The sequence below is a fragment of the Anser anser genome (genome assembly GCF_964211835.1).
Source record: "Anser anser genome assembly, chromosome: 3".
NCBI classification, from domain to species: Eukaryota; Metazoa; Chordata; class Aves; order Anseriformes; family Anatidae; genus Anser; species Anser anser.
In genome coordinates, this window is record NC_139722.1 from 104926553 (window position 1) to 104949018 (window position 22466).

A 22466-nucleotide genomic window follows, 5' to 3' on the forward strand; every position below is an offset into this window, starting at 1 on the left:
GTAAGCCTAGGAGTCCTATTCTCAAGTTCTTAAAAAAGTTTGTCTAAGAAGGGATAAGTTTACCTTCCGTATTTTCTAGGTGCACATCAGAAGATGTAAGTAAGCTTCTATCACATTTGTTTTGTTTTTAAAAATGCTGTTGTTAACAGTTGTTTTACTATGTCTATCAGCTTGATAGATTTTTTATTCCCACCCTTAGGAGCAATGGATATCTTGTGTACAGAGATAAGCAAATGATTGCAGCAGTGTTCTTAGCTGCAAGGCAGTAAAATATTACGATACTCATTTGCAGTGTTGTACAAATATATAATTCTGTTCATCAAATTGCTGAACACTAATGCATTTATATGACTAAAATTCCTTTACCTTCTGCACAAAAAAAGACAGAGGACTTTGCTAGATGAGGGAGAAATCCCAGAACACTCTTGTTAAGAACCTGATGTCAGTCCAGAAAGGGAGGTATGTCTTGCTTTAAACATGCAACAAAACAAAGCCAAACAAAGGGAATAATAACAAACTCAAGACAGCTTGAGTTCTGCTTCAGGGCATAGGCAGATTGCCATAGGATGGTAGAGGAATGATTGTCTGCTAAGCAGACCCCATGTATGAAACATGCATAGCTTAGAAAAATAATGATTTTAAATGATTTTGATTTTAGGTGATTTTGATTTCAGAAAAATAATGACTCCAACTATTTTCCTTATACTTGCTGAAGAATAAGAAGTCCCATATGCTGCAGGAGTTTGTTTAAGAGAGAGTTTTCCTGGAGTTTCACTTTCAAAATTCCAGGTTTTTGGAAAGGCAAGAATGTGGAGGACCTGGAGAATCCATCAGCCCCATTCCCATCCCTGGGAAGGGCATGGTGCACATTCCCTTCAAGTCTATAAGACTAGAGGACTTCCAACCCTCATCTTTGTGATTCTGTTGCCTGCAAATTGAACCCAGATCTTTAAAGATCTTTAAAGTTAAGTAGGGCCTGGAAATTTCTATAGTAGCACTCCTGACAAAACTTTTCTAAACTCAGAGGGCATAGATCTACCAATCTCGTGGTGTCAAATACCTAGCTGTGCTATGTCTTCAGAGAAAAGGCTTTCCTGGAAGCCTCCTGTTCTAGGGGCTAGTTGGATCCTGACCATGTGTGACTCCTAACAACAGTGGATGTGGAGGAGGCAGTTCTTTCACACACCTTTTCCAGGCTCTGTTCAGAACAAAGTGTGATTGAAGAATATGTATGTTAGGTTTGGTAGTAAGTAAGTTAGTAGTAAGTATGTTAGGTTAGGTAGGTAGTATGTATTTTGCAAGTCCTCCAAGTGACTCATGAACTGGGGATGAGGTAGAATGGTGGGAGATGAAGAAAGAAATTGCAAAGAATTCAGAGGGATTCATATAAGCAAAAATGGAAATCATGATTTTCTTTTATTTCTCAACTAGAAGCAATATCTCTTTTATAAATATGGGTACCAACAATAGATACAAAACACCATTACAATTCTTGGTAAAGTTGGTGTTTGGACTTGACTGTGAATGTCTTTTCCAACCTAAATGATTCCATAATTCTATGGTTGTAGGCTGGGAACCCAGTCAAAATCAGGAGAAGCTGCATGTAGGAGTCCTCTGGGTGCCCACTCTTCACTAGGTAGTGACACCCAGTGACACTTTGACCACCTCCATTTTGCTGCAGCTGAGACACAGGCACTTTTGAAAAATCCCCTCTTCATGAATGAAGATAAAGGCTGGGAAAGTGTTTTAAATCCATGTATTTATTTTCCTGGCTGGTAAAGAGGAACCTTGAAAGAGACTCAAGAGTGAAGTAGAATAATCAAGCAACTCATTGATCTAAAGTTAATCTGCTGCAATTGCCTCAGCACATGCTAAAAATGGTCTCTTTTCTTTCTTTCAATAACTGAGGAAACAGCTTCTGCCAATATCCCTCTAGCACCAGCAACTCTTGGTGCTTTTGTCTAACACACTGTGTTTGAACAGATCAAATGAAACTCATTTGTTATTATTGTTTAAGATTAAGCTGTGCTTAGAGAATTATTGTTGCATTATTATGCCAGTATCCTAAAACACAAATAGAATGAAAAACAAAAATAAAAAAGAAGAAATCCTGTTTGAGTTTTAAAGTTCAGTGCTAAGATTTGAGTCTCTGATCTTTTCAGTTGTAAATTGTGCAGTATTGTATTCTACAAAGAAGTACCAAGAAGCTGTCATAAAAACATTATAGTCATTATACCAAGGTCCCATGCAACATGCAAAGCTTTCAGAATGTTCCCCAGACACCGGGAAGGTGTGTTTCTAGTGCAAACAAGACTAAATCACATCTCTTAGCTTTGGACTGTGATGTGGAAACTGTACAGATATGATAAGGTCACGTAAACTATCTTCTCAATCCACAAAATGAAGCTATTGAGTGCCTCATACTTCCCAGGGAGCCAGAAAAAATATCTAGGCAAAATATTTCGGTGTTGACCTGCTGGGATTAGTGCAAGCTGAATTTTGCTTTTGCGCTTTCACTGATGGAAATAATTTAAAGTAGGTTTTCTACCAAACCAGCAGAAATGATAACATTTTAATCAAAACCCACCAGTCCTCTAAATCATCTTAAAATGAGTTGTGTGTCAAAACTATTATTTTCATAGAACCTTAGAATAAATCATGTTGGAAGGGAATACGGAAGGTCTCTAGTCCAGCCTCCCACTCAAAGCAGGACCAACACGGTATTCAGACCAGGTTGCTCATGGCTTTGCCCAGATGGGGCTTGAAAACCTGCAAGGATGGAAACAGCGTATGTCCCTTGGACCCCAGTTCCTCTGCTTTACTATTATTATAGTGATTTATCTTTTTTTCTTTATGTTCAGTCAGAGACTCCCGAGACCCAGTTCATGACCATGTCTCTTGTTCTCCCACCAGATATACCTACAATAAGCTTGGTTCCTCCTCTCAGTCACTTCACCCTGGGTGCTTGCTGCTCTTAGGTCCTCCCAAGCCATCCATTCCCTGTGCTGAACAAGCCTCAATCCCATAACCTTTCCTTAAAGGCAAGTGCTCCTGCCCTGACTATCTCAGTGCCTTCCCCTGAACTCCCTACAGTTAACTGATGTTTTGTTGTACTGCGTGTCCCAAACTAGATGTAGTGGTCTAAAATGTGCTGAATAAAGGGGACCAAGCTCTTCCTTCAATCTGCTGTCTATGCTCTTCTCAATACAGCACAGGATGCTGGCTCCCATTGTGCCTGCTGTGCGGCAGATGCCTTCTGGCAGAGTTGCTCTCCAGCCAGGCAGCAGGCAGGGCCCAGTCCATGCTGCTGCAGGGAATCCGCCCTACCGAGGTGCAGGGCTTTGCATTTGTCCCTGTTGCACACCACATATTCCTGTTGGCCTGCTCCTCCGGCCTGGCTTTGTGCCTTTGGGTAGCAGTCCTGCCCTCAGGCGCGTCAGCTGCAACCCTTGGTTCGTTGTCATCCATGTACTGGATTTAAAACAAAACAGCCTAAACTGAAAAATAAATCTGTGAACGGTTGGGCTCTATTTGTCCTGCATGTAATTCCTCTGATTTTGCTGAATTTATCAGTAAGTTTCTTTAGGAATGTTTTACAATTGTATTTTCCCTTCAGTTGAGGCAAATTCACTGATCTGAAAGCCTTTCTTTGTTTTCACCTGTGACAAAACCTACTCCTCTAGCTCTTTCAGGTCACGTATACCTGTAGGATCAGAAGTTTCTTCAGTTAAAAACAAAAGCAAATAAATATCACGTTCCTCCCTACCATCTCCATGTCAGGGTGAGGTTAAGTTTTAAAGAACGTTTGTTAAAAAAAAAAGTTAAAAAAAAAAAAAGAAAGTCTGGACAAATCAATACATCGACAGAAGAAACTTTGTTTCTCTGATTCTACTAGAAGGCAGGTATTGGATTGGATTGTATCCCACTTGGTTTTAGTTTTTTTCACTGGTTCTGTACTGCCTGGAGCTCAGGCCCTAGTAAGATAGTGTAGAGATACTGCTTAAACCACAAAGATTTTTTAAAATTTATAAAGTATATACTTGATGTTTAACCAGCACATAAAGGATTTCTATATTAGCAAAATCTTTGGCTTTTAACCCTATGATAGCTATGGATTGCGCTGAATTTTATTTCCACTTCAAACCAACCCTACAGGCAGGTACTGTAGGTTGTTTTGCTCTTATTGCAAGAGTGGAGCATGCTAAAAGTGTGAATGCCACATAATCTTGATGAACTCCCCAGATGAATAGAATTCACTACCGATCTTAAAATGCTGTTCTACTCTAGAGAATGACAATTAAAAAAAAAAAAAATCCTAATTTAATCAATAGAGTTACTCTCTGTGTACATTCAGACACATATAAAACCCGTTAGTGACAGCGTGATGGGTTTTATTGCTTTTTTCTATTAGCATTGCAGAACCGATTCAGCTTTGAGCAAGCTGAAATCTCTACGTTCCTATATTATGTCCACCAAAAATAAAAGCTGACACAGCTTAGAGGCTCTTAGGCACCAGAGTGCTATCAATAAAGGCACTGTTAACCCAGGTTCTGGTGAGTAACCTGTCTTGACCACTGGAAGCACTGGGACTGATCAGGTTTTACTGAGACCATAATTTCAGTTTACAGGATTTTTGCTGCTGTGTACGTTGTACAAGGACAAGAAACCCAGCTTAACTTTGACCCGAGGTTGTGTTTACAGGTTAGGAGGTTGTTGCATTTTTCATTGTGCAGCCAAGTATAGTTGCTGCATTACTATAAAGTCCCATTACAATATTTTAACACAGCTGATTTTTGTGAACTAGAATTATACTATTTGGAAGTGTCATTCAATTTGGTTAAGGAAGTGATCATTTTAGAACTGACCCCCCCCCCACCTGCAAAATTGGTCAGAGGAAAGGAAGAGAACCTGTGGGCATGCAGCATTCTGATCTGTTTCTGTGGCTGGTAAAGATACTTGAATCTATGTTAATGGAAAAGAAGCATTTTCTAGCAAATTGAGGAACTCAAGGCAAAAAAAAAAAAAAAAAAAAAACTGAACAGATTATCTTAAAAGAGTTAGACAAAATTCTGGGCAATCTTGCTTATTTCATTCCCTATCAATTCTGATTGTCCAATGTCCAATGTCAAGGTTTCACAAAAATAGACTTAAATTAGCAGAGTTTGATTGCAGTACTGTGATTGACCTGTCAATGGAGATAAATCGTTTTTAGACTAAAATAGAAGTGGCATCATACTCTGCAGTGATAGGATGATACAGATGTGAGATGATACAGATCCCTCCAAGCCAGGGTTCCAGTTTGGATTTTGAATTTGCACGCCTCAGGATTCAGGAGAGTTTGACTTAGCTTTGCATTTAGTGGACGTGTTGCAAAAGTTTCCATTTCTAGGTGGTCATCATAAAAATAGTGGGTTAGGTGCTATTGGAAACACAGAGGCTGCTGCCCTGAGAAGCACTTCACATGATGAAACAGAAAAGTAGGGAAAGTTCTTGATGTTATGATATGCAACCCAGGGTGCAGTGGTCAGAAAGCAGAAGTACTGGCAGATTAAAACTGAGAGCTGGGGAACTGAATCTGTAGCTCAGGCAGTCTGTACAAGGAGATAATGATGTTAATTCCTGCGAGTACTGAACTGGATTCTGATCAACTTAGTGTAAGCAGGTGTGCTCCACAGATAGCATGAAACAGAAAAACAGGTTAATTACTATTTTTCTGCAATGCAATAAGAGCATGTTGGACAAGTTTGCACTATTTCCCTGATAAATGCTAGATTGTGGGTGGGTGGATGGCCAGGTAGCATATTAATATTCATTTAAAACTCTGCATGAGCCTGATGGATGCTGGTTGTCTTTCCACAGAAGAACAAAGTACTTCACCATGAGAATCGGTCTGCTGTTATCCCCTGCTGTCCCTTCAGTGTTCTGTGGGTGCTACTCACCTCTAGTGAGAGGTATCTGACTGCTAAAAGCCAGGGGAAACTTCCCCTCTGTTACCAACTCCTGGTACCAGGGCCAAGAGAAGTTCTCCTTCTCCATGGCAAGAGAAATCCTAGGCCTCCTGTGCTCAGTCCCAGGGCTGGAGCAGGGATATAAAATACAGAGCAGAAAGAGGAAGAGGGGCACCTGTCTGTACATATGCCCAATTCCTGAAGACTCCTTCTTAGCAGCCCAGGAGAATGACTATAGGACATCCATGAGCAGAAGGTTGTAATGACCCAGACATCTGAGGGGGAGGCAGCAAGATATTGAGAAGAAGCTGGGTGTAGAGAGATGTCGTTGATATCAGAATGTCTCACTGGGGCCCTTATTACCATTGAGATATGGGGTAAATGTCCCAGAGAAAATGTGGCCTTGACCTCCAAACTGTTAGAGAGTTGCCTTGATTTCCAGGTAGTGAAATAAATTATTTAGTGGTAAAAATCTTCTTAACATGCTGTTCTTTTGCATCATTTGATCATCTCTGCATAAGTCAAAAGTTTTATCAAATTATTCATATCTTTCTTTCTCTTTGCACGTTACAGGGCATCTGAATGATGCTGGTCTTTTTTTGTGCTCTAGTGTACTTCACAGATTTAAGACAACATCCTGAGCTCAGAGTCTTTCCTGAAATACAGTTATCATGGGAGAAGAGCACGTTCCCTGTTTTTCTTGCCTGGATTTCTTTTAGTAAACGGGATGGAAAGAAGGCTGCTTACCTTTGCAAAGCATTTTTTGCTGAAGGAGTACAGATGTTTGTCTCTGAGATCTCATATCACATATCATGTGAGTGGGTTGAATCTGGGGTGATTTTTGTCATGTGCAAAGCAAGACAGCTTCAGTGTGTGTCTAGAGCTCACACAGTCATTTCCATAGCACAGAGATTAGAGAGGGGGAAGATGCTCTTAGACAGCATTACGGCATGCAGCAAATACTTCAACGTGAGATAACCCTCTACAACAGTTTTGAATGACAGTTTCTTAATACAAATACGTTTCATGCAATTACTCATTTCCCAGGATGCTTCAAACTGTAGTCATGGGCAATCCAAAGTCAGTTTATTAATGAATCCTACAGGGTTGGCTGCTAAGGTGAAATGTTCTCCTGCTTATTTCTACTTACTAAGCCGTATGAAAAGAACCTTTAAAATACCTCAAATTCCCGCTTGATAGTTTCTGTGATTGCTAATACTGTCACTGACAGAGGGATATTAGGCAGGCCTTGGAAGAAGAAATGCAGTTTGTGAAACTGTTTCAAAATTCTTCTCCCAGTTTGAAACCAGAAATTATGAAAAGGCTCAATGCTCCTGACTCCCTGATGGGATGTAAACTTAGAGTACTTCTCAGCAGCTGTACCCATGCCAGTTCAGCTTACTTTCTTCAGTGCTGGAACAGATACTTGCACTGTCAGACAGTTAAAGGTGCAGCTAGGACTACAGGTGCAAGCGGCTTGCAAACAAAAAGGCCAATTTACTTTGCAAAAGAAAGGAAGATGTGTGGTTTTCATTCTGAAACTGCCTGCCAATGTTATCAAAGAAGGGTATAGATATAAAGTGCGGTGGCGTTGCTGTTGTAATTCCCACAGTTGTGCTCATTTGTGCCATGCAGCTCACTCTGTCAATAAAAATAAACATCCATCTAAAGTTTTCAGCAATAGTTTCTTTCATTTGATTTTTTTATGAGTTTACTATAGCTGTGCTCATTGTGTTTTGCTGTTTACTAAATTTTCTAAAAGACCTTATTGATTCACAGTGAGTCTTGTCAGATTGGCCAAGCTCAGTGTCTTTTCTAGATCAAGCTCTCTGTCAGAGGATTCCCAGAGAGGTGCTTGACATCTGCAGAGCATAGTGATATCTTGTCAGATACACAGGAATTAGAATTACTTAAGTTGTTTTCTAATGTCAGATTTTCCACCAGGAAATATCATTTTGAAAACTAGACTTCCTATGGGAATGTATCAATTTACACAAAATGCTGGGGACTTTTTCAGGGTGGGGGAAAATCAAAATGAAATGTTTTGACTATACTATGATAAAGCATTTGGGATAAATCATATACTATGATAAAGCATTTATTTCAGTTGCAACTCTACTATAGTATACTTTCCTGTAAAATTGACACAAAATGCTTAAATTTTAATTCTTTCAAACAAAGCACTTGCTTCCAGACTGTTTTCTTGTATAAGATGTATTATTATTATTATTTATTCTTTTTCATTCCAACATATGGAATAGAAAGAAAGAGAAATCCTGAAGTTTTCTGCAAAACAGAAATTCAGGTATCTTCTCAGATCCAGCACCTATTCAGTACCACGGGCATTTGAAAGACCAACTGCTGCATAGCTGGAGTACCACACAAAACAAACAAACAACCCTCCCAAGGGCTGAAATCTGTTCCTAGTAAATATTTGAGTAATTTCTAAGTAGTCATCAACTGCAGTCTGTCCGTGAACAGTTTGAAATCAGCCAACAAGTGCCAAATTTCAAATAAACTGTTCATTGCAAATTGTTACTGTGACTGAGATGTGTGTCATTAAGAAGCCAACTGTTCTTAAACAAGCTTTTTGCCCTCGCCATGGTAAATACAGTACACAAGAAGCAAACAATAGATTTTAAGGGAAATGGTATTTTGAAAACTTTGCTTAGAAGTTTCTTCATAAAGATATTTACTGCTTTTTATCCAAGGATTCCCAAACACAGAGCATCGTTAGTTCTATTTTACTAGTAGAAAACAACATGGCAAAAAAAGAAACTGCACAATATCTCTTACATCCCATTGCAGAAAAGAAGAGCTGGGAATGGAATTAGATCTCTCAAGTTCTAGTTCATGAAACATTATCTATGGAACAATAAGTTAGTTGGCTTTTATTTATAACAGGCATTACTATGGTGCTTCTTGCAGAAGGTTCTGTATAACTCAAAAAATTCAACTTATCAGTTTCCACAGCAGACAGATAGGTACACTCTTCCTTTTCTAGATGAGGGAAAAGATACATAGATTGCAAATTGTTTTACAGCATTTGGGGGTGGCAATAAAAAAGTAACAGGAGACTAGCAGTGCTGTCTCAGCCTTTCCTGGCCCTCTCTCTCTTAATTTGTCACTCATCAGCTCTAAAATCACTTTTAAAGCAACTGCTGAAAGTACGGTGATTTCCAAGACATGCATGCAGATAAAACATTCCACACTCAGAGAATAAAGGTTAAAGAATAAAAAAAGTCCAACACTGAAGCAGCTCAGTGAAGACAGCTGGCAATGATTCCTCCTTGATTATTGCTTAAGGACCATTATTTGCAAGCACCTTACCCAAGGAGGACTTTCTTGGGAAAAAGCCACGGGAGGAAGTCTTCTTAAAGAGGTGTCATCTGTCATGACAACTTGCCTGTCCTGATGAGTCTTGTGCTGAGACTGCGTTATGATGACTGATGAGGCTGTCCAGTGCAGTTAACTCAGCCATTTGTAATCATTTCTCTTACAGGCCTTTTGGTAATCACTTTGGGAAATTCGTTTTGAATAGTGCAGGTTCTAGGGGGAAAAGAAGCTAGGCGTTTCACTTTTTACGGGAAAGGATTTAGACAGCCACATATTCCGGGAAAAATGAAAAACAAAAATCTGTATAAAATATCTTACCATCTTTCTAGATGTTCCTAGTCATTATTCTATTTTGTTTTGGTTTTGTGCAGATGAAAGCCCTTTCAACGCACTGGATTTGTTCTAGATGCACAGAATTTCATTTTCACAAGAGAGAGTAAAGTCATTTGGCAGAGACAGGACTGGACTATCAGAAGTGGGGACCTCTGGGAAGAGGGAAACAGCGAATTGGTTTTTTTTTTTCCTAATCTTTGCTACCAGTTTGCATTTTTTCTAGTCTTTGCATTGTGAATTTGGGCAGGTCATTTAATCCAATGGTTTGGATTGTCCTAGTACCCTTACACATAATAGGTACCTAATTCTGCAAAAAATCTGTTTTGTCTATTTTTTTCTATGTGGTTCATGTCCACTCCTAGCTATTTTACAGCTCCTTAGGTTTCAGTTAAGGGCCAGTTCTTCAGCCCAGCCTTTCTCACCAGCTTTGCCACAGATAAGGAAGGCTGTAGCAGTATCTAGGAAAATGAAACAGTGAAAAGAGAAAGCTCCTCTTTTGGATTATCCCGTGTATAGCAGAAGCCAAATATAAGGACAGGTAGGACTTCACAGTGTGGTGGTTGTACCCTGCTAGGCAGCTAAAGTCCACTATAACTGCTCTCTCACTGCCCCTCCACACAGGAAGAGGGAGAGAAAATATGATGGAAAAGGGTTGAGATAAGGACAGAGAGATAACACACCAATTACTGTCATGGGCAAAGCAGACTCAGCATAGGGAGATTAATATAATTTATTGCTTATCACTGTCAGACTGTAGCAGTGAGAAACTAAAAGCTAACTAAAAACGCCTCCCCCTTCCCCATCCACCCTCTTCTATGTCCTCCCCTCAGGCAGCACAGGGGAATAGGGAATGGGGGCTGCGGTCAGCCCGTGACACTTCGTCTTCGCCGCTCCTTCACAGTCACTCCCTGCCCCTGCTCCCCGTGGGGTCCCTCCCACGGGATGCCGTCCTTCTGAACTGAGCCTGCGGGGGCTTACCCCAGGCAGCAGCTCTTCAAGAACTGCTCCCACACGGCTCCGTACCACGGGGTCCATCCCCCAGGAGCAAACTGCTCCAGCACGGGTCCCCCACGGGCGGCAGCTCCCCGCAGACCCCCTGCTCCTGCGTGGGCTCCTCTCCACGGGCTGCAGCTCCGGCCCGGGGCCTGCTCCTGCGGGGGCTCTCCATGGGCCGCAGCCTCCTCCAGGCCACATCCACCTGCTCCACCGGGGGCTCCTCCACGGGCTGCAGCGTGGAGATCTGCTCCGTGTGGGACCCGTGGGCTGCAGGGGGACAGCCTGCTCCACTACGGGAAGCCTTTTTTTAATATTTATTTTTCCCCTTTCTTAAATCTGCTCTCCCAGAGGCCTGACCAGTGTCACTCACTGGCTTGCCTCTGGCTAGCAGTGGGTCCCTTTTGGAGCCGGCTGGAGCTGGCTCTGATCTGACAAGGGGCAACTTCTGGATTCTTCTCACAGAGGCCACTGTGAGAAGTGACTTATGCCACTGCTGTTGCTTTCTTCCATATAGCAATTACTTATTGACTAACATTAGCACCTGTGATTATTTAATGGTTCCAAGCAATGGAAAAAGGTTGGCTTGCTTCTGGGGTGGAATTTTGCCAGATGTTGCAGGCATTAATGTTTTGGACAATATCTCATGCCCTCGTGCTCTCTGAGGAAGAAGGATGGTACACATGTCCAAAAAGCTTTTCTCACAGCATACTGCAAAAGAAAGGCGTATATATAACAGTAGTATGTGATACAGGCAATGTGAATTTCTGGGGAAGCCTGAATAAATCAGCTGGAGAGAAATAAACACATCTCCACAAATTAACTCAGGTGTAACTGGGGCCTTCTGAATAGATATATATATATATATAATATATATATATATATTTGTCTGTACTAGGAATAATAGGAAGAGAGTTCCTCCTTCCTTCAGATAGGAAATTGTTGTTTGAAATTAACATTTTTTCCCCTCCACCCCCAACCAAGCTCCATGTTATAGTTCAGAGGAAGACAAGGATTAAAATGCTCAGGCCATGTGTAATTGTAGATGGATTAGAACTGGAAGAGGGGCATTTTGTTGCTATATATGAAAGTAAAAAATGTTCACTAAATTTTGTTGTAAATGCATCCAGAGCCAGAGGTACTTACATGGTATGAAAGTGTTGGAGAAGTGAGCCACCACCATTTTCATCCTGATCAACAAAGGAGTCTTTAGCAAGTCATGTAGCCTCTCTGCTCTGAGTGTTAACAGACTCCTGCAGACCAAAGAGGTTCAGATCTGCACCTAAACCTTCAAATAATCATCCCCTCAGCATCTAAATGTTCAAGGAATTTTTGTGTGGAACTTAAGAAATACAGAGACAAAAGAATTGAATGAGAATTGCATGCCTGTCTTGAAAATGAGAGACACAAATCAAAAGACAGATGTTGAGAAAAGTGTGAGCTTTTATGAAAATTTGCAGGCACTCCAGGCCACTGAGTATCGAGGTATCTGCAGCCATCTTAAGGTGATAACTGCCTAGAGGTCTAGGTTTGTGTATGCATTCTGGTGTAGTACACATTAAGTGTAGTACAAAAGAGGGTTTCAAGTGTATGTAGAGCAGGAGGTTCTTTCTGGCTTGCTTTCTTTTTCCTTAATCCCACTACTTAAGTGATAAGTGACTCTAGCTGTATGTATGTGTTGAATATGGAAGTAGCCATGCACAAATCAAAAGTAAAGGCACTATATGGTGTGAAGCCAGTATGTATAATGAATTATTAAAACTCTGTCAGGACAACTACTGTTTTTTATTGTTGTTGTTTGCTTGTTTGTTTGAAAGCCTGGCCACTGTACTTTCTAGAGGTTACATTAATTGGGTACAGAATAAGGGAAAGTGCATGTAGGGGAGCAATATGAGACGTGCAGATAGATGGCCACTGAGAGTACAAGGGAACTAGACTCCAGCTGTGAAAGATGAGAATCATACTGGTATCAGGTAAGAAACTGCTCTTAAATTCCTTGGTTTAGGACCACTGTAACGTAGAGTCCTAGGGGCCAGTCCAGCAGGGACTAATGGAGGAAATCTCTAATATTGACACACATGGCCCAAACATGAACACTGCCTTTTCGTTATTTGTTGGAGGTTTTTATAAACTACAGTGGACAAATACACCAGCAAACAGTGGAAAGATCACTTTATTTTTACATGTACAGAAAAAATTCAGAACATTTGCAACCTGAAGTACTTCTTTGCACTTCAGCAGAAAGGTTACCAATTCCACAGACTAAATCTTGCACTTCCCTGATGCCTGCAGTGTCTGGAGGTCTTTCTGTGCTGCACGAAACAGATGGATATAACGGCTTCTGGTTTTCACTGCATACCTGGTGAATAATTCAGGCACACCAGTTATCAGTACAAAGATAAGGACAAGTATTGCCCTGTATTGAAATCGTGCAGTCCCAGAAAGCTGTGCCCCATTCCCTGCTCCTTTTCCGTTTGTGATCCTAAAATATCTAGAAGTGATATTATGTGCAAGCGTCCAAAAATTAAGAGTATGTGTTTGTACATGGAGCTTTGCTGTTAAAGGGCATTTCCCCTTTGTTTATCAAAACTGCAGGCTAGACTGGCAGGAAAAGTTCACCCAGAGCCTCAGCCATTGCAGGGACCAACTCTAGCTGGGAGCAGTTTATTACCAACGCTCACTTCTTTGTTTCCCCTAGGTTGCCCACAGAGATGCTTAATTGTGTTGTAAATGGTTATTAAGGCAAAGATCAGCATATTGTTGTGTGTTTGTTTGTTTGTTTGTTTGTTTAAAGGTTTCTTGTACGCACACAGATGAGTAACAACCTGAAGCCATTCCTAGTCTGGTTTGTAAATGAAACCCCGAACACTTTATCAGTGCCCACTTGTGTTGTCTTAGTGGGTAGGTCTTCAGCAGCTACAGAGCATTTGAAATGCAGTAATATACTCTAGATGGCAGTATATTTTTAAACTATATTAGTTGAGCTAGGTCGAGTATAAGCTTGGTTATTTTAATTGTTTTTGATGCTCTTGTCATGCCTCTAGTAGAATTTTAAAAATTTCTAGATTTCACAACACACATAGAAGTGCTAAGAATTCACAGAAATCTGCAAAAAACACAACATTGTTATTTTCACCTACATTTGTACCAGGAAAATTAGTTTTTCCGTGTAATGAGCAACAATAAATGATACTTCTTTAATATTTCCCCGTCACAATGTCTTTAAGGAATTCTATTTTGGGTACTTCATGCTCTTCTTCTTCCATCCAAGATCTGCTGATCCAACCATATCTAGACTTAGCACAGACTCTCCTTGCATCAATAAATGTCCATGGGATGTAGTTGTTGGAGGGAGTGTCTAGCTGGTAGAAAAGAAGGAGGTCATGGTGCACCTAATTTCTGATTCAGTTAGTCACTTTTGAGACATTAGTTTCTTCTATCAAAAGTTAGTATTTCCCGTGAAAAGGAAAAAAAAAAACCAAACACATTTCTAACAGAAGGGAGTTAATGGAAAATTTTAAATAAGCCTTAAAAAGACAAAAAAAAAAAAAAAAAGTAGTCAGGGCCAGAATGACAACACAGTTCACAGTTGTTGAGTTAAATACAGTTTTATTACTAACATATGCTTCATGTACAGGAAATATATGCTATTCCCAAATGTACTGATCAAGCATCTGCCTGTCAGTATTGTTGATCACTTGTATGCCTCATGCAGTGTGTCTAACTGAATTCCCTATCCCTGCAGATCTGCTACAGCCCACTAAATGCAAATTTCTTCACGGCATTTGGGTACATGTTTGGTGACACATATACTACCGTTTATTTGTATTCATCAGGCTTTCAAGCTGACATAAAATCATTGTAACATAATGCATTATTAAATATATTTTCCGTCTGAAAAAGATAAACTTGACAGACTGTCAAGTGAACATTTTCTTACTTTAGAAAAGGTTTGTAAAAATAAACCCTGGAAGCCATCCATCCGTTAGCATAGTAAAGCTCGCCAGCTATTCAGAACAAGAAACTGTGAGGAAAGCGGCTGCCCTTTGCCTCGTTCTCTGCCTTAACTGTAAACAGATTTTGACTTTTGCTTGAGTGACATTTAGACAGTAGGTTGTATGAGCATAGTTGAGTCTATGGATCATTCACAAAGTGTTAATTTGGGTGCTGGCTTTGGTGTTGCTTGTTCACCTTGATATAATGAAGTGTTCTCACAGAATTCATGATGACTGTGTTTGCAGATGGGAAGAAGGGAGGCTGTATGAACACTGTGGGTGTGATCATGAGGATTAGTTTTGATTTTCTAAGTTTACAGGGAATTTTCAGGCAATCTTTTTTCCCCAGTTGCATCCCTTTCCCCATAAAATCTGAAACTAGGAACTTTTGTGGAGCCAGGAGCTCGGAAATCCTTTAGCAAGGTTCTCCGGGGTGTACACTCACAGCTATTACAGAGGCAGTCCTGAAAATCCTGCTGGTCTTTTCTTGAAATGTCAGACTTTCCCAAAGACTAGAAAATGCAGATCTTAATGAAAGCTGTTTCTAAGCATGTAATTTGCTAGGAAATATTTTAGTGATTGCTGTTACAAATAGGAGCCACAAATACTTCTAAGGTTGATTTCTGATTTCCATGCAAACAAATGGGAATGATTTTGAGATATTCTTCCAGATATAGATGTCACTGAAAATACAGTTTGATCTCAGTTATTAACCTTCATATCTGTTGCAACTGTGAAATCTAGATGACAGGTAAATGCACGTTTGTCACCCCAGATTCACCACTATCTTACAGAATAGTAATAAGAACCTTATCTCCCTGCCAATCTATATACAAAGGTAGATATGCGTCCCCCAAGCATGAAGATATTGGGTTGCCTGCATTGATTCTCAATATATTTTTAGTATTTTTCTTGGAAGAAGCTTTCTTTCCTATTTTGCTGCTAGGATGCATCTTTGGTGAGGTCTAGCTCTGAGAAACTGGGAATAATACAGCTCAGCACAGTGAGAAAGCTTATCTACAGGGTAATGAAGCAATATCAAAAGGGAGTAATATCCTGAAGTTGTTGTTTTTAGTTAAAAATAGCATGGATGTTTCAATAAAAATTCTGTTACGTTTCTACACTACACAGAACTTTAGAAAACTCCATATGTTAATGGCTGGGGATACTCATTCCTTCTTGCAGAAAAGGAGAAAAAGGGAGAAATCCAGTTTGTTTTAAAATGACCAAGGTAGAAAGCTTTTCTTTTTTTTTTTTTTTCCATTTTTATTTGAACATGCAGGCTTATTCTATTAAAGAGGTATTTTTCATTAAAATAATACATAAATATTTTATTTAATGAATTTGTGGCCTTGAGGATTGACTTCCCTACATATGAAACATTTATTTATTTTTTTTTAAACCAAAATCTTGGTGAGCTGAATGAATTTCACATCCCCTAGGGAAATTCCTTTGCACGAGTTTAAAAACAGAAATGTCAAATGTTCTCTTCAGGTGCATGTTTCTAGCTGTGATTGAGTACCCTGGGTCAGGTTTTGGCCCTGGATATTCCTTTAGGGCAGGAATATCAAAAAAACTTCTGTTATACCTCACCAAATGTCTGGCTACTAAAAACAAAGCTGTCAGCTTCTAGTTGGTAATCCATTAATTTTTTTAAAAGGTTAGGGTTACTGTTGACAAGTGATAGAGCACCATGGTACAGACAACCATAATGGGAGGTTAGTATATTTAAAAAGAAAGAGAATAAAATTTCTTAGTGCTTATTGTTTTCAATATTAATTGTTTCAGAGAGGGGGAAAAAATTATCTTGTGGAATGGCTCCAGTGTACTCTATGTTTACATTACCATTGCTGCACAAGAAGCATTTGTTTAGCTGATATGCAGGTCTTCTGTAATTACCTTTCTGGTCATAAAATACCCTGGAGGTGGAAGAGGAAAGGTCTCTCCTATTCCTAACCTACAGCTCACTCTGAAATCTAATCATTCCTCACTGTGAAGAGTAGCCTCTTGGCTACAAAAAACCTTTTACCCAGCATCTTTCTCTGAAGATAACTTAATTGGGAAAGATTCATAACTTCTGATACAATCTTCTTGTCTTCAAGTTCAGACCAATAGCCCAAGCAAATCATTTGAGATGAAGTTACAAAATTAATCCTAAGGAATACGAGAAAAAAATGAGTTATTAGGTTAAAATGAATTGCAGTAACTCTATTCTGAGGGGGGCGGGGGGGGGGGGGAGAGTGAGAGAGAGAGCGTTCCAATTTTTGATGTTATCTCTTCTGCAGCTCTTGCTGCTGATAGAGGGGAGGTTCAGGTGCCTGGACTGCCTTGTCTTCTCTGCTCAGATGTTCAACTTTATTTTTTATCTCAGTTTACTGTATATAGCAGTGACAGAGGGAACACATCCACTTAGATGAGGCTGAAGGCTGGCATGATTTCTGAGGAATGAGATATGTATTGCATTAGAGTTGTCAGAGGCATATTTCTGCAAGTGAGGAGTGCCAGGGAATCTATGGTATTGCAGCTGATCATTGAGTTACTGATTCCTAAGTAAGGGTGGTCAGGATACAAGCAATGATTTAATTTTGAGTTCCATGGTTGCAGCGTTAAAGAGAAGAATGCATCTGTGTAACGTTCTCTCAGATTATTTTTCCATGGGGAACAGGTAGGTTTTCAGGTTTGTGTCCTCACAGGATTCAGATCCCAAGGCTTCCCCACCAATGCTAAATGCATGACATCTACATTCATTTGGGTCTTGCAGGGGTAAGGAGGCCCCAGAGTTCTTGTTTGTGTTAGATGTGTGACCTGTGTTAAGGCTGTAAATCTTTCCTTGTTTTCGAGTGTTACTGGATGGAGATGTTATATTACAGGGATATTGTTACTCATTAGACATCTCACATCAAGACGAACACACTTATTATGTCCACTGATATTAAAACTAGTTTATTACGGGAGCTCAATTTTTATTATTATTTTTTTTTAATATTATTTTATACTAGCATCAAAGTGAAGCACATTTGTAGGAAAAAATCTGTTTTAGCAGCATCTGTATCTGTTGTAATGGAACCTAACATTATTTGCCACATCAAGCTATATCATGAGCTACTGAAAGATGCGTCAACTACATCTTCATGTTAAGAAGGAAAATCCACTATAAAGGTTATACCATAGTTGCTATTGCTTTGTTATTCACAGTTGAAGGCAGTACACTAGGTTTATATCTGCCCTCATAAATGACTGGCCTGGTCTTTTTTTCTGCTAAACTCCAGACAATAACAGGGGATATTTTCAGGGCCCTGCAACTCCATTCTAGATCCAAATCTTTCTTTTTATGCTTACACCCTCAGTTTTGGGGCCCAGGCTGTCATTTTTAGGGCACAATGCTTTATTTTTAGGTCCTGCAGCTTCATTTTAAGGTACAAAGGTGGCTTTTTAGGGTACAGTGCCTTATTTGAGAGAAAAAAAAAAACAACACCTTTTCTATTTCCAAAACCCTTATTCTAGGAGACAAGGCGTGAATTTTAGGGCCCAAAGCCTCCTTTTAGGATCCAAGAACCCACTTCGAGGGATCAAAGCATCATTTTAGGATCCAGCCCCCAATCAGTTTTTTTGCAGGCCCAAAGCCTTTTTTTTAGTACCCAGAGCCTTCTTTTTGGGACCCAAAGGCTCAGTTTTGGGTACAAGGAATCATTCTAGGGTCCAAAGACACATGTTAGTGTCCAGAGACCCCTTTTCTGGGTTCTGAAACATTCTTTTTTTGTGGCCAATGTCTCAATTTCAGGTTCCTAACTTTTTTTTTTTTTTTTTTTCCTAGGGCCCAGAACCTTAGTTTTGGTTTCAAAGAATCATTCCCAGGGTCCAAAGACTCATTCTAGGGTTCAGAGCCTCATTTTAAGATTCAAATCATCATTTTTAAGGCACAAACAGTCTCTTAAGGCTCTAAACCCTCTTTATTTTTTTGTGGCTAGAAAACATATTAATAGGGACTAAAGGCTCATTTTTATAAACCGAAACCTTGTAATTAGACTCTAAGCCATAATTTTCACGATCCTGAGCCTACATTTGGGATCCAAAACCACCTTTTTATCACCACACCCTAAGTTTTCAGACTCAGGTCACATTTTTAGGGCCCACAGTTTCATTTTAGGGAACAAATCCTCATTTTGGTGTTCTAAAGCCTTAATTGAGAGGACAAATCCTCTTTTTTAGTGCCTTAAACCCCATTCTAGGGGCTATGACCTCAATTTTAGGGCCAAAAGCCTCTTTTTAGGGTTCAAACACCCATTCTTAGGGATCAGAACATTGTTTTAAGATCCAGCCCCCAAAGCTGTAAAGTCCAAAGCCCTATTTTTAGGTCCAAACCCTAATTTTGAGGTCCATACCCTAATTTTGGGGGCATAAAGACTCCCTTACAAGTCTGAACTCTCTTTCTGTGGCTAGAAAGCATACTAGTAGGGACGAAAGGCTCATTTTGCTAGGTTAATGGTTGGACATGATGATCTTAGAGGTCTTTTCCACCCTAAATGATTCTCTAATTCTATGATTGTACTGTAACTTAGCATAGAGACCAGATTTAATTGAGCCATTAGGGTTATTAATTTTTTGGAATGGCTTACAAAACAGCACAGTGTCCATTCTTATCTTGAAGATTATTGCTTTAAGCAATGAGAAGGAGTTACAGTTCTTATGTAAAAATAGTTATTTTTCTTTTGTTTTTGTTACCATTACTCAGTTACAGGACTGCTAAGAATAAGAATACACTGAGAATGAGGTAGGGCTCAACTAACACTTGGTACTTAAGCTTCTGACAAGTCCCTCTGAAATTTTCAAGTTTTTCTTATGTGAAACAGGGAAGTGGCAGAGCTTTAGCAGAATCAAAGCAATGTTTTTACCACGGCTTTAGCCATTTACCTTGCTTACTATTATCCCCTAAAATATTTCTGTTATTATCCATTATTATTTACCCATTCAGGAGGACAATTATTTGACACCGAATTAATTATCACTCTAAGTTAATTCCTTTTGTTACAGAAAATTTAACCAAACTTTTATTGGGAGGTATCGCCATATTTTTTTTCTGGTATTTTAGCAAAGCTTAGCATTGCATCTAAACTAAAGTAATTCAAGCCAGCATCTGTATTGTTCTTACTTGACAAAAAATTTAATAGATCAAAAATGTATTTTTTATTTTTTCTTTTTGAACAACAATTTCTTTATGGCTTCTCCGAGAAATCAGAACATATCAGCAAGCCAGAGGTTTGTTTTGTTGCATCAAATTTCCCAAACACAAGTTTTGCCTGTCTGTATTTCTACAAAGTTAAATCCTTCCTTTCTCCTGAAGAGTTCAAAAAACGAGAGGAGGATACTCAAGATCCTGTTATCATCAGGAAAGAAAGAAAAAAAAAACCAAACCCACACCTTAAACATTCACAGGGAAAATCTGTGCTTTCAAAGCCTATATTATTCTGCTCATTGACCTGGCATGTTACTTCAGATTCTCTTTGCATCTCTAAGATCACCGTAGTCTTGCACAGTTAGTGCAGTTTTGTACAGATACTTTCATGTTCTGGGTCAGTGTAGTATTCTGATCCCCAAACACATCTCTTAGATGCATAGGGTTGTTGAACAGGAGCTGTGTACTTTTGCTTCTTCCATGTACAGGATGTCTGAATGCTAACAAGACTTTAAGAATAAATAAATTGAAGGAAAGGTCAATGAGAACTTAGACTCTGTGTGGGACTAAACTTGACAATTTTTCTAAGTGATGATAATTCTGTTATGTAAAGCAATTTATCTCCTGTTTCCCTGAACACAGACATATCTGGTAGTAAAAAATGACCAAGAAATAGTTTAATATCAGCACTCAGTGTATATAATATATAAAGCTGATATTTGCACTTATTGTGTAGCATACAAGTAACAATGTCATACATAATGTTTGTATTTCTTTTTTTTTTTTTTCTTTTTTTTTTTTTTTTAATGAAAGGTCTGAGCACTTTGGATGTCCCAACAAACAGCCCTCGTCTTCCCCCTGGTCTCTCTGCTTGGAACTTGACCTGGGTTATGAGAGATACATCTCCCTTCTTCTCCCATAGAGGACGACACAGTAAGTAGCATTTATATATTTTCCTCAAGAGGCTGTAACTAACTGCTTAAGGATATTCATATAATTGTGGAGCAAACCAATCAAGCTCAAACAATCTGTGATACAATATCCATACTGTCAGCCCCTGAGGGCACTAATAAGCCTTACTGTCCCTTATCAGCTTCCCCTGGGGCCTTCCACGATCCTGCTTATGGGCCCAGGAACACCATTTCTGAAGAGCTGGTCTTGGCCTGTTGCCATCCTCACAGAGGTTTCTGATGACCTGGGTTGCCCCAGCCTACCCTGCTCCTTCAAAAAAAAAACAGGTCCAAACCGATACCACTCAAATATTTGGGTGGTATCTTTGAATCAAGTGATTTCAAATGAGGAGCTGCATAGAAAATTCAGTTTTCCTTGGCATCTCCTTTCACAACTTCCATCTTTTCCAAAATCAGGGAATCTGTTTTCATCTTTTCTTTGGTATGACCTATTTCCTGGCAAACCACAGGCACATTCAGCACTGAAGTAGTACATGTCTACTATATGCCTATTACCAGTCTCTATGAGAAGAGTTAAGGTACTGAGAGGCTAATAAGATTTACTCACCCCAAGCCTGTAATTATCTGCTTGAGGGAAAAGTTTGACCTACCTACATGAAGGAGGTCCATATTTCTTCAAATTTATGTTGCCGTTTTTATGTGTGCAATATATATTCTTTCCCCTGGCATAAAATATCTGCTCCTAGCTGTTGTATCTGCTTGAACGATGAGGACGCATGATTTTCATTTTGGAAGGGACAGTAGTCCAATCTTTTTCTCTTGCTTGGCTTTCTTAGAAGTTGCAAGGATGATTTTTAATTTATCCTTTATTACTTCTTCCTAAACTCTTTTAGATTCTCAGTAATACCATTCTAAGGGAAGACTTTGTTCTTAAATCTAAAAGCATCAATTCCGTCTGATAGCACCACATGGAGATAAATGTACTGCATCTAAGCAAAAATGATTTATTATGATTTCAGCTGGCTGCATGGGACCAAATTCTACCACATTCCAATCATCTGTTTTGGAAGGAAAGGCAGGAATTTAATGATGTGTTACACAAAATGCGATCTTTAATCAGTGCTTCAAAATTGGATGAACATATTCCTCTGCTTTGTGTTCTATTTTTAAGAGGTCCCCAAAACCTTAACTAGTATGCTTCTTACTATAAAAAATACCAGTTTCCAATTCTAAGCTGTTTTCTCCTTCAGAAGGTGTAATTCAGGATGTGCACCTTGAAACTAGTGGGGAATCTGGAAGAGGGGTAGGAGTCATGTTTTTTGCTAGCTTTGCACCTTAAGGTTTCCAAAAGTTGGCAGAGCCTCCTCTAAATTAAAGGGATAGCAGTAGCTGTCAAAGTTTTCAGACCAGAACACCACATGGCACTGCTATACTTCCCTGCCACTTCAGATACACAATATGTGGAGGATTGTTATGTGTATGTTGAATGGAGCATGTAGGCATTGTTCAAGCCTAAAAGAGCAATTCTTAAAACTTCTCCCTATTCCTCTGCACACCTAAAGCTTTTAGGCACCTGAACGTTTCTTAGAAATTTTCCAGGGATCTAGATTTCTTTCCAGAAATGCGATGTGCATGACAGGGATGTAAATAGTGCCTTTCAGCAGCTGATTATTGGCTCTGGATCCAAGAAGCTCACTGAAGGTCACACAGGGATTCAGCAGAGCAATGCAGGAGACAAAGTTAGACTATCCAACTTCTACACTAGTAACCTTGTCTC

The 22466-nt window shown here is 39.5% G+C and overlaps 1 protein-coding gene across 8 annotated transcripts in view; it reads left to right on the top strand.

Moving 5' to 3' along the window:
• The window catches only part of ALK (ALK receptor tyrosine kinase), a 305848-nt gene that overhangs the window by 64629 nt on the left and 218753 nt on the right, over positions 1 to 22466 (top strand). For 6 of the 8 annotated variants that reach the window (XR_014581118.1, XM_083827801.1, XM_083827805.1 and 3 more), the window contains exon 2: positions 20592 to 20711. Coding sequence is in view for 7 of the 8 variants with exons in the window: in XM_083827801.1 (XP_083683927.1) it covers positions 20592 to 20711 (120 nt within the window). In the remaining variant the exon portion in view is untranslated. Of the gene's footprint in view, positions 1 to 5874; positions 6763 to 8175; positions 12973 to 20591; positions 20712 to 22466 lie in introns of those variants that run through there. The other 2 variants (XM_083827806.1, XM_083827807.1) reach the window with 2 other exon arrangements.